Source organism: Mercenaria mercenaria, chromosome 3 (genome assembly GCF_021730395.1).
Source record: "Mercenaria mercenaria strain notata chromosome 3, MADL_Memer_1, whole genome shotgun sequence".
Taxonomy (NCBI): Eukaryota; Metazoa; Mollusca; class Bivalvia; order Venerida; family Veneridae; genus Mercenaria; species Mercenaria mercenaria.
Genome location: NC_069363.1, coordinates 77,616,762 through 77,633,517, shown reverse-complemented (window position 1 = coordinate 77,633,517; position 16,756 = coordinate 77,616,762). Strand labels below are relative to the sequence as shown.

The following is a 16,756-nucleotide window of genomic DNA, read 5'->3' as shown; positions in this document are numbered from 1 at the left end:
AATGCAGATATTGTTTTTAAACTTCACGTGGCTTCGGGGTTATAAAACTAGGTGGTAGCAGCAAGTCCCATAACTGATAAAATTATGCATTTTGGTCAAATTATGCCTCGTTTTGAACTTAAAATTCTTTTGATATTTAACCTTTTTGGGTAATATTTTCCCGCTTCTGGGACAATATTTCGAATAGTCGAGCTTGGCTGTCTTTCGGACAGCTCTTGTTGACTTAGAAATCTTGATTAAGTTTTTCGTACCAGTTCATATTTTGGCAAAGTCTTTTGAGATAAAGCTTCCAAACTTTCAACACTTGTTTACCATCACCATGGCCAGTTATAGGCAAGAGCACATAACTCCATCAAGGATTTTGGCTGAATTATGGCCTCTTTTGACTTAGAAATCATGGTTAAGTTTTTCGTACCAGTTTATATTTAGGCAAAGTCTTTTGAGATAAAGCTTTGAAACCTTCAACACTTGTTTACTATCACCATGACCAGTTATAGGCAAATGTACATAACTCCATCAAGGATTTTGGCTGAATTATGGCCCCTTTCTACTTAGAAATCTTGGTTAAGTTTTTCGTACCAGTTCATATTTTGTGTAAAGTGTTTGACATATGGCTTTGAAACTTTTATCACTTATTCAGTATAATAGTCTATATCTGTAGGAAAGAGTACATAACTCTATCATCTATTTTGGCTGAATTACATCACTTTTTGGACTTGGAAATCTGTTCTGTTTTCATACAAGTCTATGTTTTGTCAAAACTATTTGACGTATGGCTTTTAAACTTTGAACACTTGTTTATCATTATGATTTCCATCTGTAGGCAGGAGTACATAACTCTGACAACTATTTTGGCTGAATTATGGCCCTTTTTGGACTTTGAAATTAGTTCACACATTGCCATTTAGTGCAAGACTTATTGAAATCCACAAATACTGGAACATTGTCTGATCTATTTTTTTCTTTTGTCTGAATATCTATGTTAATATTTTGACCCCGTTATTCAATCAATTCTTCGAATAGTCGAGCGTGCTGTCATCAGACAGCTCTTGTTTCCGTAATGATATAAGCGATCAAGAATTGGTTCTCGATACATGTGTTTACCTGGGCGCTTGGTTGTAAATAAAATCGACAAACAGTCTAGGCGGTGTATTGTCGATTCGGCTATTGATGTTTTCAGCTACGTTGGGTGACACTTTGAGAAGATAATTGCGTAAATATGTGTGAACTGGTAATCAGTCAGTTATAAAAACATCTGCCAACTTGTATATTTGAAGTATGCCAAGGTTTCACCAAAATTAACTACAATAAAAGTCACAATTACGGCATACTTTATGTGTTTGGATTTTTACAAAAAGGCCGACATGTATGTTTGTGACATGCAGTTGTATGACAAATTTTTAATCAGTACGAAAGATACATATTAAGTTTGTTACTTTTTGCTAATATTTTAGATAATTTTCTAATTCGTCAGTTAAATCAAGATTCATTTAATAAGTTGAAAATTGTCAAGATTTTAACGATGGGTGTGAAAACAAAACCACAATGTTGATGGACTCAATGTCTTTAAAATGTTCAGAAAATTTGGAAAATAATATAAATGAAAGACAGTTTGGATTATAGAAATCTCATGACAGTTTAAGTTATATTCTATTTTAAATTTAGAAACTGAACTTTTTATTTTGTATTTACTTTTACAATTATTCAATACACATTGTTATTATTCCTATTAAATGTAATTATTTACAATAATTAATTTCCCAATGTACACTATGACAGCCAACTGAGAGAAATAAGTGGCTCAGAACTTTGGCTCAAAAGTGGCTCTAACTTTTTTAATTTGGCGAAAAGGGTGGCAACAAGTATGAAAAAACCCAGAGGAGGCCCTGGACATGTTAATATAAACCTAACAAAAACAAAATATGAGCCGTGCCATGAGAAAACCAACATAGTGGCAGCTAGTGGCTTTGCGACCAGCATGGATCCAGACCAGCCTGTGCATGCGCACAGTCTGGTCAGGATCCATGCTGTACGCTAACGGTTTCTCTAATTGCAATAGGCATTGAAAGCGAACAGCATGGATCCTGCTGACTAGACTGCGCAGATGCGCAGACTGGTCTGAATCCATGCTGGTTGCAAAGTCAGTATGTTGGTTTTCTCATGGCACGGCTCAATTATGAAGCATGATCAGAATATTTGATTTTATATAAACTAGATCCAGGTAATCTAACCGTTACTTTATCATGCATGGAGCAATCTTGATTATATTTGGCATGAATGATAACCTCAGTGAGGTGGAGTGTCTTGCGCAAACCCCACTTTCCTATCTCAAAGGTCAAGGTCACAGTTGGAGGTCAAATGTCATGTCAGATCTTGTCTGACTCATGACTTTGACTTGCACTGAGGAATCTTGTATATATTTGGCATTAAAAGTTAAACTTACTGAGATGGAGTGTCATGTGCAAACCCCAGGTACCTATCTCAAAGGTGAAGGTCACAGCTAGGGGTCAAAGATCGGGCTCAACATTTTTCCCATGGGCATCTAGTGCTGCATCAAAGCAGCAACTGGAGGTAATTATCACCTTGAATGATGGCTCCAGTTATTTATCCAAAACCAGAATAATGCACTGCGAGATTATGGTTTAATGGTGCATGAATACACATTTGTAGGTATAAACGTTAAATTTAGATCAAAATATTTCAGCATCGGCGACTGTTGCGCAGACAGGTGGCACAGAAATATGTAAATAGAGTGCAGTCGAAGAAGTCACTGGAGGAGAGGAAACCAGAATTTACCTACACATCTGATGTAACAGATGACGTTTTTGTGACTATACAGCCTGAAGATTCCAAACAAAATGGGTGATGATACTAAGAAATTTTGAACCATTTTACTTTAAAATGCAATGTTATGAAATAAAGCTTAGAAGATTATCTTCTTTTTTGACTCGTCGTCATGGACTTTATAATTTACCTGGGCAAGAAGTGCACTTTGTGAGCTTCTATGATTGTTTGATGTCCGTAGTTTATTGTCCACAATTGCATTAAAGAACATGTACTATACCACCATGCCAGTTTCAATCAAACTTCACAGGAATGTTCATTGTGTAGTCCCCTTTTAGATTCCTTTAATAAATGGATGCAGAATTTTGGTTACCATTAGAACAACAAGGAAATACTTCTAACATCAAGAATTGCTGACCGGATTTTAAAATAATTTCACAGAGTTGTTCCTTGTGTAACCTTCTATCAAATTCTTTCAAAACTTACTGTTTCACTACAAAACCATGGCCCCAGGCTGTTTTGCAAGTTTTTCCTGCTTGGCTACATGGAAAACTTTGAATATCTTCTTTGAAACTGCTAGTCCAAAATAAAAATAATTTGACAGCAATGTTCATTGACACTACCAAATTCCTTCAAATTGTTCCATTTCATTAAAACATACCTGCCAGAGGGGTAGGGAAAGTTTTCCTGTGTTACATTATGAAAACTATAAAAAAATTCTCTACGGGAAACTGTTGTCTCAGATTTAAAACAAGAGGACCATGAATGTCCTGAATCGCTCACCTCTTCCCACATGATCCAGTTTTGAGTATGACGTCGTTTTTTTCTATTACTTGACATAGTGACCTAGTTTTTGAGCTCATGTGACCCAGTTTTGAACTTGACCTAGATATTATCAAGATAAAAATTCTGACCAATTTTCATGAAGATCCATTGAAAAATATGGTCTCTAGAGAGGTCACAAGGTTTTTCTATTATTTGACCTATTGACCTAGTTTTTTAAGGCACGTGACCCAGTTTCAAACTTGACCTAGATATCATCAAGGTGAACATTCTGACCAATTTTCATGAAGATCCATTCAAGGGTATGGCCTCTAGAGAGGTCACAAGGTTTATCTATTTCAAGATCTACTGACCTAGTTCTTGATTGCAGTTGACCCAGTTTCAAACTTGACCTAGATATCATCAAGATAAACATTCAGACCAACTTTCATACAGATCCCATGAAAAATATAGCCTCTAGAGAGGTCACAATGATTTTTCATTATTTGACCTACTGACCCTTTTTTTTGAAGGCACGTGACCCACTTTCGAATTTGACCTAGATATCATCACGATGAACATTCTGGCCAATTTTTATGGAGATCCATTCACAAGTATGGCCTCTAGAGAGGTCACAAGGTTTTTCTATTTTTAGACCTACTGACCTAGTTTTTGACAGCACATGACCCTGTTTCAAAACTGACCTAGATATCATCAAGATGAACATTCAGACCAACTTTCATGAAGATCCATTGAAAAATATGGCCTTTAGAGAGGTCACAAGGTTTTTCTATTATTTGACCTACTGACCTAGTTTTTGAAGGCATGTGACCCACTTTCGACCTTGATCTAGATATCATCAAGATGAACATTCAGACCAACTTTCATACAGATCCCATGGAAAATATGGCCTCTAGAGAGGTCACAAGGTTTTTCTATTATTTGACCTACTGACCTAGTTTTTGAAGGCACGTGACCCACTTTCGAACTTGACTTAGATATCATCAAGGTGAACATTCTGACCAATTTTCATGAAGATTTCATGAAATATATGGCCTCTAGAGAGATCACAAGGTTTTTCTATTTTTAGACCTACTGACCTAGTTTTTGACCGCACGTGACCCAGTTTCGAACCTGACCTAGATATCATCAAGTTGAACATTCAGACCAACTTTCATACAGATCCCATGAAAAATATGGCCTTTAGAGAGGTCACAAGGTTTTTCTATTATTTGACCTACTGACCTAGTTTTTGAAGGCACGTGACTCAGTTTCGAACTTGACCTAGATATCATCAAGATGAACGTTCTGACCAATTTTCATGAAGATCTTATGAAATATATTGCCTCTAGAGAGGTCACAAGGTTTTTCTATTTTTAGACCTACTGACCTAGTTTTTGAAGGCACGTGACCCAGTTTCGAAATTAAACTAGATATCATCAAGATGAACATTCTGACCAATTTTCATGAAGATCCATTGAAAATTATGGCCTCTAGAGAGGTCACAAGGTTTTTCTATTTTTAGACCTACTGACCTAGTTTTTGACGGCATGTGACCCAGTTTCAAACTTGACCTAGATATCATCAAGGTGAACATTCTGACCAAATTTCATAAAGATCCGATGAAAAATGTGACCTCTAGAGTGGTCACAAGCAAAAGTTTACGGACGGACGGACGGACGATGGACACCGCGCGATCACAAAAGCTCACCTTGTCACTTTGTGACAGGTGAGCTAAAAATGACAGCAGTGTTTTTTTTTGGTGTTCTACCAAATTTGTTCAGATCTTTACATCTCTGATATACTAGAAGTATCTAAAAAGTGGTCTGTTTCTTTTAATTTCAATATAATTTCTAGTTTTACATTTGCATTTGATAGATGTTGAGATATTTCAGCTAGCTGAAACAAAAGGCAAGTTTAAAAGCGGGGTGTAGCTTAGGAATTCATCAATTTTACAATCTGTCTTGGTTGGGCAAATGAGATGAACAAAGGGAGGTAATAATAATTTATAAACCTGCATTTCTAATTAATTTTGGCAAAATACCTGTCAATGCAAATCTTTGACAACTTTAATACAATAGTGCATATATTCGTATTATTCCTTTGGCAAAGTATGTTAATTTAATTTATACTTATTATGCTTAAATAATGTTATCTTGGTTGGAAAATCAAATATTAAAATTCATCTATGAAAATCTGACTGTATTAAGCTTTCAGGGAATATAATTGTAAATAATCAGTTGATCAAAGTTTGAACAAATTCATTAGTTGACCAGAATCTTGTTAACCACCTTTAAGTGACATTCACTTGACAATTTTCTTCAAATCTGTTTCGTTAAGAAACATTGCTGCCTGGGGACTTCTCTGTATACAGCTATATGGAAACATTGAAAACCTCTTATGAAACTGCTGGCCTGATTCCAAAATAATTTCATTAAATGTTGTCTCTTAGCATCATGTTATCATCCCCTTGCCTACATTACCCACTTCCCCTCATCCTTCCCTCACAGTCCCCAAGAATTATTCGAGAAAGCTGATAAACTCTGGTGGTGTGAAATCTAAGGTCATCATGTCCTGTCTTTATGCATTGTTAGTGTTTATACCAGACTTGGGATAAAAATAAATACATGTAAAGCGCATAAGATTTTATCAGATAGCAACTTAAACAGAATATTTACAGAGTTAAATCAACAACCTCCTTTAATAATATTAGCATAAATGGTAACATTTTTAGCTTGTCTGATTTTTAGCTCACCTGAGCACGAAGTGCTCAATGTGAGCTTTTGTGATCGCCCTGTGTCCGTTCGTCCGTCTGTCGTCAACAATTTGACTGTTAACACTCTAGAGGTCACAATTTTGACCTAATCTTAATGAAACTTGGTCAGAATGTTACCCTCAATAAAATCTTGGACGAGTTCGATATTGGATCATCTGGGATGAAAAACTAGGTCACCAGGTCAAATCAAAGGAAAAGCTTGTTAACACTCTAGAGGTCACAGGTTTGGACCAATCTTAATGAAACTTGGTCAGAATGTTACCCTCAATAAAATCTTGGACGAGTTCGATATTGGGTCATCTGGGGTCAAAAACTAGGTCACCAGTTCAAATCAAAGGAAAAGCTTGTTAACACTCTAGAGGTCACAATTTTGACCTAATCTTAATGAAACTTGGTCAGAATGTTACCCTCAATAAAATCTTGGACGAGTTCTATATTGGGTCATCTGGGGTCAAAAACTATGTCACCAGGTTAAATCAAAGGAAAAGCTTGAACACACTTTAGAGGTCACAATTTTGACCTAATCTTAATGAAACTTGGTCAGAATGTTACTCTCAATAAAATCTTGGACGAGTTCGATATTGGGTCATCTGGGGTGAAAAACTAGGTCACCAGGTCAAACCAAAGGAAAAGCTTGTTAACACTTTAGAGGTCACATTTTTGGCCCAATCTTAATGAAGCTTGGTCAGAATGTTACCCTCAATAAAATCTTGGACGAGTTCGATATTGGGTCATCTCGGATCAAAAACTAGGTCACCAGGTCAAATCAAAGGAAAAGCTTGTTAACACTCTAGAGGTCACAATTTTGGCCCAATCTTAATGAAACTTGGTCAGAATGTTACCCTCAATAAAGTCTTGGATGAGTTCGATATTGGGTCATCTGGGGTCAAAAACTAGGTCACGAGGTCAGATCAAAGGAAAAGCTTGTTAACACTCTAGAAGTCACAATTTTGGCCCGATCTTAATGAAACTTGGTCAGAATGTTACATTTAATAAAATCTTGGATGAGTTGATATTGGGTCATCTGGGGTCAGAAACTAGGTCACCAGGTTAAATCAAAGGAAAAGCTTGTTAACACTGTAGAGGTCACATTTAAGACTGTATCTTAATGAAACTTGGTCAGAATGTTAATCTTGATGATCTCAAGGTCCATTTTGAATCTGGGTCATGAAGGGTCAAAAACTAGGTCACTAGGTCAAATCAAAGGAAAAGCTAGTTAACACTGTAAAGGCCACATTTATGACCATATCTTAATGAAACTTGGTCAGAATGTTAATCTTGATGATCTATAGGTCAAGTATAAATCTGGGTCAGGTGGGGTCAAAAACTAGGTCATTAGGTCAAATCAAAGGAAAAGCTTGTTAACACTCTAGAGGCCACATTTATGACTGTATCTTCATGAAACTTGATCAGAATGTTAATCTTGATAATCTTTAGGTCAGGTTTGAATCTGGGTCATCTGGGGTCAAAAACTAGGTCACCGGGTCAAATCAAAGGAAAAGCTAGTTTACACTTTAGAGGCTACATTTATGACCATATCTTAATGAAATTTGGTCAGAATGTTGATCTTGATTATCTTTAGGTCAATAGGTCAGGTGAGCGATACAGGGCCTTCATGGCCCTCTTGTTTAAAAACGTCTATGGGGTATTGTCACAATGATCATCAGCGTTGGTTAAAATTTTTGTTTAGGTCCACCTTTTCACAAAAACTGTCAGAGCTGCGGCTTTGAAACTTTGCACACTTGTGTATCATGATTAGATGACTGTGTAGACCAAGAACCATAACTCTGAACTCGATAGCTGCACCAGTTTTGTCAGCTTGCATTTAAGTTGATGTTAACGGATGGGATGGGACAGACCTTAGTTGATTTAGCTTGCTTTTTACTTTTAGAATTCTTCCTCAATCATTTTGGATTCTTTCACAGATTCTCTATTTGAAAAATGTTCAAATCCTAGGCTTTTGATTCCTGCAAATCTACCAGATAAATCAACTACTTTCACATGTCCGTACTGGCTTGTTACAGTTTCTCTGCTGCTGGTACATGTCTTCATTTTGACCACACTTTTACAGCTATACTTAAGGTTTATTGAAACTATATATGATCCAGCCTTTGTAAAGGTCACGGGTTCTTTAAGATGGATAACTTGTTGTCTGTCTGTCATCTGCAACTGTATCTCTTGTTCATATATCATTCGTTCTCCCTCATCGTCATGATCATCATAGTCTACATCATCGTCAAGTACTTCTGCATCATACAGTCCATTTCCTATCTCATCCAAATCTTCCTCTTCATATTTTTCTTTTATTGTTTTATCCATCCAACAACGGATGCGTGGTACTTCTGGAGGGTGTGTAACTTGTAAACTGCCAGACACAACCAGGTTGAGATCCACTGGCAAGTCTTGTCCAGTAACTTCTCTTAGCTTGCTTAGCCCCTTTCCGTTTCTGCCCAAGTTAGTTAACTTAATGACCTTATTTTTGTAATTAAAATACAGCATTGCTACTGTATCGTCATTAATTGAAATACTTTTACAGTTTCGGTCGCTATAAAGTTTATTATCATGTTTCAAATATTTGTGTATTTCTGACAGACAAATATTTTTTAACTTCACATCTCTGGATACAGAAATTATAAAAATTGTTGTGTGATTGTCGCTAACTATTGCTTCTCCATCCTCGTCATTTATAAGCAGTGTTTCTACTGTTGGCAGTCTTGCAACACAGGAATTGCTCTTCACTGACGCGTCAGGAATTCCGTTGACAAAATCAACAATGTCTTCATATTCTTCAACTGAAAAATAACCTTTCTTTCGAGTACACATCATCAAGGTATTGTATGTCATCGTAGGAAGTCTTAGGTAATAAAATGATTCATCCAGAGCTTGTCTCATGTTTGGTCCATGGTTTTCTAAGTTATCTTCATCAAGTTTTCTCATGGACCATTCCTCGGTCTTAATACATATGTCCTCTTCGTCTGCATAGAATGTGTCCCCTTTCAAAATATATGTCAGGCATTCGTTTGATAATTCTAAAAAGTCATCCGATTGTAGAATTTCATCTGCATTGTTGTCGATGAAATAACAGCATGCGTCACGTAGAATTGTTACGTCGTAACGCCAGGCCAGCGTTAAAATTGCACAGGCATTCTCAGACGTGATAATGGTAGCGAGATAATCAGCACATAACTGTACCAGGTTTGACACCTGGTACAAGTGAGCCATTTCAAGTACTGATGAAGCGTTTTCTTCGGTCAAGTTGATCTTGTCGCTATAGATGTATCTGCAACATAATAAAATTGTGCATGCTTACATGCATTGTCATTACACACATATTTTTAAACTCTTCAGTTACAAAATAACCTAAATATTGACTCAGATTTCATATCGGATGCGTTACGTCATTTATGGCGTCGGTTTCATGCATTCACGTTTAAAAATTCATTTACATCGGTGTTTTCAATTTAACAGAAAAGAAATGTAGATTTGGTTTAGTTTGATTTGCAATGAATGTGCACTCGTTCTTCCACGAAATGATAGTGCGCCTTCCTCAAGTCGCACAGTATTTAAGAAAATATTTATGTATATCAAAAGTGTTAATTTAAGAAATTATTTTAAATATTTTCAGAGCTCAAGCTGTTGGCTGCGAATATCAATTCATTCAAATCTAAATCGAATTATGTTTCCTAGCTGTCACTAGGTGTCTCTTGATGCTGTATCGTTATATTTTACTACACAAATAAGTGTTGCTATACCAAAGAAATAAATCGATTGTTTTTGACTCGGCATTTTCCAGTTTGATTTCGTCTTTTCCGTCAGCACACGGACCAAAAAACATCGCCTGGAAGACTGGACTTCTTGCTGCAAGAACTATTTTGTGCACATGGATTCTTTCATTTTCGTCATGATCCTTGCAGCGGAACTTGACATCTGTCCACAGTGTTTTTGTCATACAGCTCTATCATACAGTCACCAAGGTCCTTGTTGTGTTGCCAGGCAACAGGCAAAATTTGTTCCAACTGGTCTTCAACGCAGCTTTTCATTTAAGCTTGTTGTCAGTCTGGTAAATATGTTCAGTGCAGATTTTAAGAGAGACTTTAAGATAATAAAGCATTTTATGCCATACAGATTAATGTCACGTTTAAAGTAATTTGAATTTTTTACCAGTTGTCATGAACACTAAAGTAAGACATGGTGATTTTTCATTACCAAGACGTGAATAAAGTAAATAGAGTCGAAGATTCGTACGGTTTTCTCGCTATGCTGTGAACATAACTTCAGAACTATTATTCCCCAATATTCGAAGAAGATAACCAAGGCAGTATCATATAATTTAGGTATACCGCACAATATCGCAGTCGACAATATGAAATTACTATTGCGAAAAAAATCATCTTGTTGTGTCGAGGTCGACTGTTACAACGGTACGACGTTGTTAGTGTAAACACGCTCCGGTTAGACCTGTACAATAAATCTTAGATTTTTTTTTTACTAGAACGCGATAACAAGAGTCCGTTCTGACACCACGACAACACACGTGATAGCGCGACAACACGATGTTATAGCATATATATTATACGATGTGATAAAACGATGTGACAACATGGTACGACACCGTGATATAAATGTCACGTTCTCGTACTATATAGCTGAATAGATCGGAATACCGTAGTTTATTTATTCAAATATTTTATATAAATTGGAAGTATAGTTCTGTCACTGAATTGCCAACTAGACTGCCAACTGTCGTCTGATTTTTAGGTAATTCGTTTTAAACGTTTATTTAAAAGATTTATATTTATCTGCATTTCTTGAATTATCAAAAACAATTAATGTTACAACAAAATCAGTAATTACCTACTGTTGCTTCAGCAAAATATCCTGAACTACTAAAACTTCCTGATTTTGTTTCACTATCTTTTGTTTACAACACTTTATTAACACCAGTGTATTTGTACATGTTTTAAAGTATCGTAAAAGATACTTAAATTTTATAGTCGATCCAAATACGAACATAGAATAATTTATTGCGTGCAAATATATGGAACGCAGCAGCTGTCTTATGTTTAATGTGTCTTATTTTTGTTAACGGTTAGCCAAGTTATAGAAAGAAAGGGTTGTTTTGCTTGAAAATTGAACAGCGTATAGACATGTATATTACTCTACAAAACAATACAATTGTGAATTTACTGATATATACATGGAATTCATAAAAAAGGACAGCATAAAGGGGCAACACTTTCGGACAGTTCAACTCCATAAAAAACTCGCTATTTACAAAGGACTGTTAAAATCCGTTTTGATGCATTTAATCTCCCAGTGTTCTGAAATTCGATATAACTAGGTGGAACACAGTTTTCAGCATTTCTTTTCCTTTACAAATGACACTCATTTTTAAGGTGCGGGGACGGGGCAACTTTTCTAGAATATCTTAAGTATAAAATCGCGCAGGACAGTACGGCAGAAGATCAATCTGACTTAAGTACTTGATCTTCTAAACGAAGATCTGAGAACGACCCATTCACATTCGTCTTCTGTATATTTTGGATTTCCAGTATTGCTATTTTTATTTTATCCAATCAGACAACTTGTTCGGATGTCAAAGAGTAAGAAAAATGTGCAGTCATTCCAGGGCTCGAACCCGGGACCCCTCGATTACAAAGCAAGTGGCCTACCGACTGAGCTAACCGGCTATCTGATACAGTACGACATAAGATTTGTTAATATCAAAAGTCAAGGCTACAGGTAGATTTGCAAGATGTTGTAAGTTAGGCTCTGATTGGCTAGCGAAAGGGCCGTCAGAACGAGGCTATGAATAGGTCGTTCTCAGATCCTATGCGTAGCGTAATAGGAGATGTACTTTAGTCAGATTGGGCAGAAGATGTAATGCACAGGTAGACTGTTGGTAAAGATGTTTTTTGTTTACCAAATATTTCTGTGATGATTATTATACTCCCGAATCTTGAAACTTGAGAATTTTCTTAAAGGTGAATAATCAGATTTTGGCTAAGTAACGGATTTGTTTTAAACTTTAACATCTGATCATTTACACTCATTTATGTTCAGTTAGCGCTTAATACAAGTTAGGTTTTCACTGGAGATATTTTTAATAATTGGTTTTCCTATTGCAGTTGCCCAACCAAGATCGAGTTATTTTATCATAAGTATAAATGTGATAAACATACTTTACCTAAGAAAATGTATAACTAACCGATATATTGTATTATATTCGTAAAATAATTGCATTAACAATTACATATATAGATTGAATTCATTAGAAATGCAAGTTTGAAAAATTATTATTACCTCCCTTTGCCTATCTTGGTTGCGCAACCAAGATAGAATGGAAAAAAAATGAAATTCAGAAGCTACATGCATTTTAAAACCCAAGTTTTGATTCAGATTGTTAAATATTTGGTATATCTATCCAATGCGAATGTAAAACTCGGAATTATATGGAAATAAAAAGAAATACCAAGCATTTTAAATAATTTCATATTAAAGGGGAGTAATTACAAATTTTTATGAAAATCAATAAAGTATACATTTCTAACAGGGATCTAACTCTAAGAAATGGGTATTTTTGTTTCTTAAATAAATCTCTAACAGAATATGCAAAAAGTAAAAAATGTCACTAAATTTTGCTTAAATGTGATTGACCACCTTTAAACGCCTATTTCAACACACAAAGCATCTTCAATCATGCATTAAAAACAGTAAAAACAATTCATCAGTATTAACACAAAGTGTTGATTTGCTTCAATGTAATTGCTGTAGTATGAATTTTAGAACAATGAATAGTAGTCTTTGAAGAAGTGAGTTTTCAACTGCTTTTTGAAGATTTTAACTGATTCACTTTGTCTGAGATTTAATGGCAGATCGTTCCAAAGTTTTGGTCCAACCGTACTGAAGCTTCTGTCACTGAATGTTTTTTTCTTGTTATAAGGGACAATTTTAACGTAGCATCCTACTGATGATTCTGACGAACGTAGTGTACGTTTTGAAATTTTACTAGACAAAAGTTCTATTAGATATTGAGGAGCATTACCAACAAAGCAGTTGTACATAAAAGTAAGGATCTTAAAATTGATTCTTGCCCTCACAGGTAGCCAGTGCAAGTCATATAATGCCTGTTTTGAACTATCACGCATGTTACGGTTGAGAACAAGTTTGGCGCACATATTCTGAATACGTTGTAATTTACCTACTTCACAATTAGCAACACCATAAAGAATAACATTACAGAAATCCAAGTGAGAAATAATTACTAATGACAAAACCAATATTTCAGTAGCTTCTTTGGTTAGGTATTTACGGATACTTTTGATCTTGAAATAATTCAACATTGCAGTTTTACATTTCCTTTTTATATGCTCCTTGAAATTAAGTGTGTCATCTAGAAAAGCGCATAAGTATCTCATACAACTCTGCACTTTGATTTTATCACTGCATATTTCAATGTCTGTGGTGGAACACTTATTCAACTGTTGGCGACTACCAAACATTATAAATTCTGTTTTAGATGTGTTCATTTTTAGTTTATTACTGTTCATCCAATCATTAATAACAGTAGCACAATTTTGAAGGTCTTGAATTGCAGTCTTTTCTGCGATGATTGTTGGCTGAAAACGAACGTGAGTAAGTATGTCAAACTCTGTGTCATCTTATCTTCGAATAATGTAAACGTGTCTAAAGAACATGTTTTTAATTGAGATGTTAATGTTTAGATAATAAAAGTATGGTTTAATCTTCACTATATGTCATTTTATCAATCAGTAATGTGATCTTTTCTTACGAATGTTGAACGAGGTATGTGTTGCTTTTGTTAAATTGATATGATGCTGGTTAATCTTGTTCATTGTCTCACGTCAAAGTGTTGTTTGGACTTGTTTATCAAACGTTTAATTTTGCTACTTATGTCATTTCAAAGTCTTATGTGAACTTGTCTTTGTAACGTATTATAAGATCAAATTCCTGTATTGTTATATTATCATATTTCAGTTATATCACACCAAAATGCATTAAAGATGGCTGACAATACTCGTGGTTCCCTCCAAAAATGTTTACAGCTGTAGTATTTAAACATATATCAGTTTTACAGCGGTAACTTCATTTGACAACCTTATTTTTGAAATGTGAGTGTTTCATATCTGTAAATTACAACATGAAAATAACAGTGATCATAGTATGCGCTAATACAGATCTTCTACAACTGTAATCTTTAAAGCACCGGTCTTTTACAAAAGTGTTACAGCTGTGAATCATTATCCTATTTTCGCACTGGGACAGACGCACGCACATTTGGACAGGAATAACACTACATGCCCCAGATCCATTTTATTGCGATGGCGAGGCACAGAAAGGTAGGCGTCAGTAAGTATTTTCCCCAGAATACTGAAAAAGTAACATATAAACAAAGTATAGATTGTCTGAACAAGAAAGTTTGCCATAAAATCATATTTGATTTTACAAAATAATCAACATTTGTTTCAGTGTTAAGGGGATGCATACTTTGAACTTAGAAAAAAGTGGGTGGGGTATGATAAAATTTACCTGCAAAAATTTACAAGGTTTTGGTACATGAAATGGATACTGTTTCAACTGTTATAAGTACACAAAGGATTGCTCACTACAATAAAAGTGAGAAAAACTGAAACAAGAAAGTTATTGTTGAATTACATAAGACTTATTGTGTACATTCCAAGTCAACAATTAAGACTTTTTGGTGCGAAAATAATAGTGCTACACCTTGTCCAAACATTTATCAATGTCCTACAGATTCTAATTTAAAGAAAGAATGTGAAATAAGTTCACTGTCTTGCTTTTCATTTCGCATATGTAAGCTAAAACATTATTTAGTTTGTTTACAAAGTAGTGCACAAGAAAAGATATGGTGGTCAAGGAATGCCACATTCCAAAACTAAAAGAGTATATTCCCCTTAATACATTAAATATTTATCGTTACAGAAGTCTAGTGGCTTACAATAAGGGCCTAGAAATGTTGCCATTATTAATTTTTAACTTAGTATTCATGAACTACAATGCACTTAAATATCAAAACACATTCAACAAACTTTTGAAAATGTATTGTCTTAAAAATCCCTAAAATAAGGTATGAAATTTGGTTGAGAGGTCCAATCAATGTGTATATGTGCAAAAGTAACATTCTAATCTTGTTCACAAAAGTGACTAATACACAGCAGGAATGTCAATGATCAAAACGACGAATATACAGTTATCCTCACTTTAATGTAATTTATAATTTGTCCTTGAATTCTCCACCATACTTTTCATAACTCTGTTTGCACGAGTTGCACGAGAATGCTGTCATTCACGTAAAAAAACGGGGTCAAATAAGTTGTAAATGCAATATCATCTAAACGTAATAATGGATTATGCAGTTCAAGATAAACTTTATCTCATAACGTAACGAACATGTATACTGTTGTAACAACAACTTTACTTACACTGATTTAAATAGCAGTCGGTTTATAAGTGACTTTATTGATTCATTTTGTGTTTTGTTATTGTTGTCAAAAAGTATAACGGAAGTGCCTCACAACTGAAGCGGAAACCAGTTTGATGCACAAAGTAGTCGACTGTAAGTAATATTTTTTGACAAATGTCCACAGAAATTAATAATTTTCTAATATTAAAGACGAATATCTGAATAGGATTCATTATTTGATAAGAAATTATAATCATCGACATGTTTTTTGTTAAAATCGTACACGTGTTGACACCTAAGTTGTCTCCCGTTGTTCATTAGAGTTACCTTTCGTCCGGCGCAGTAATACGTTTGCAGTGAATCGCCGAGAAGTCGTGGGAAAAATAAAAACCATGTAAATAAACTAAAATTAACCACCTTTTCAAGATGAATTTCAAGTGATCGACATTATGCATTTAACCCGCCTGAACTGTGTAGCATCTTAGATATCTGTTCTAAGGTGTTCATTGTGTAGAATGTCATGTTATGCCCTTGCAATGCTAATCCCACTCTGATTTTTTTGTTTACATTTTTTAACAATGAGAAATATGGCGTCCATGCCGAGCTGAAATGACGTGGCGTTAAATTTTTACATGTTTAAGCAAACCTGGTGTGTTAGAAAGAAAATCTCATCCCTTCAACATTATTTGGAACACTGTTATTGTAAAAAACCTGTTTTTTCCTTATACAAACGCTTAATATTTTGTGTTGAATGTACTTTCACAAAGACCTCTGTTTTCCTATTACATTCATAGTACCACATCCTTATCCACAAAATACTGAATATTAAAGGTGTCCATCAGTATTATATCAGTTTAGGAATATGTTTTTTATTTTCCCACCATCGATTTCTTGAATATGCATCCCTTCCGCATTTCTGTATGAACTGTGAATGTAGCAATATGCGTCCCCTTAAAATAACGGCCTCATGAGAGAATTTTCAAAGACTG

At 35.0% G+C, this 16,756-nt stretch overlaps 2 protein-coding genes across 2 annotated transcripts in view; one reads left to right on the top strand and one right to left on the bottom strand.

Annotated features, from left to right (window-relative positions):
* The window catches only part of LOC123524308 (ribosome biogenesis protein BRX1 homolog), a 43,957-nt gene extending 41,023 nt beyond the window's left edge, over window positions 1-2,934 (top strand). Inside the window, exon 10 of the mRNA XM_045302404.2 lies at window positions 2,705-2,934. Coding sequence (XP_045158339.1) covers window positions 2,705-2,866 — 162 coding nt within the window. The 3' untranslated portion in view covers window positions 2,867-2,934. The remainder of the gene's footprint in view (window positions 1-2,704) is intronic.
* A 4,766-nt stretch (window positions 2,935-7,700) lies between these two features.
* LOC123523411 (uncharacterized) lies at window positions 7,701-10,373 on the bottom strand. Its single transcript, XM_045301093.2, has 2 exons — window positions 10,075-10,373; window positions 7,701-9,602 (listed from the first exon to the last, which is right to left on the bottom strand). Exon 2 carries the CDS (start codon window positions 9,542-9,544, stop codon window positions 8,210-8,212), a length of 1,335 nt encoding a protein of 444 aa, XP_045157028.2. The 5' UTR covers window positions 9,545-9,602; window positions 10,075-10,373; the 3' UTR covers window positions 7,701-8,209.
* Between the last annotated feature and the right edge of the window lie 6,383 nt (window positions 10,374-16,756).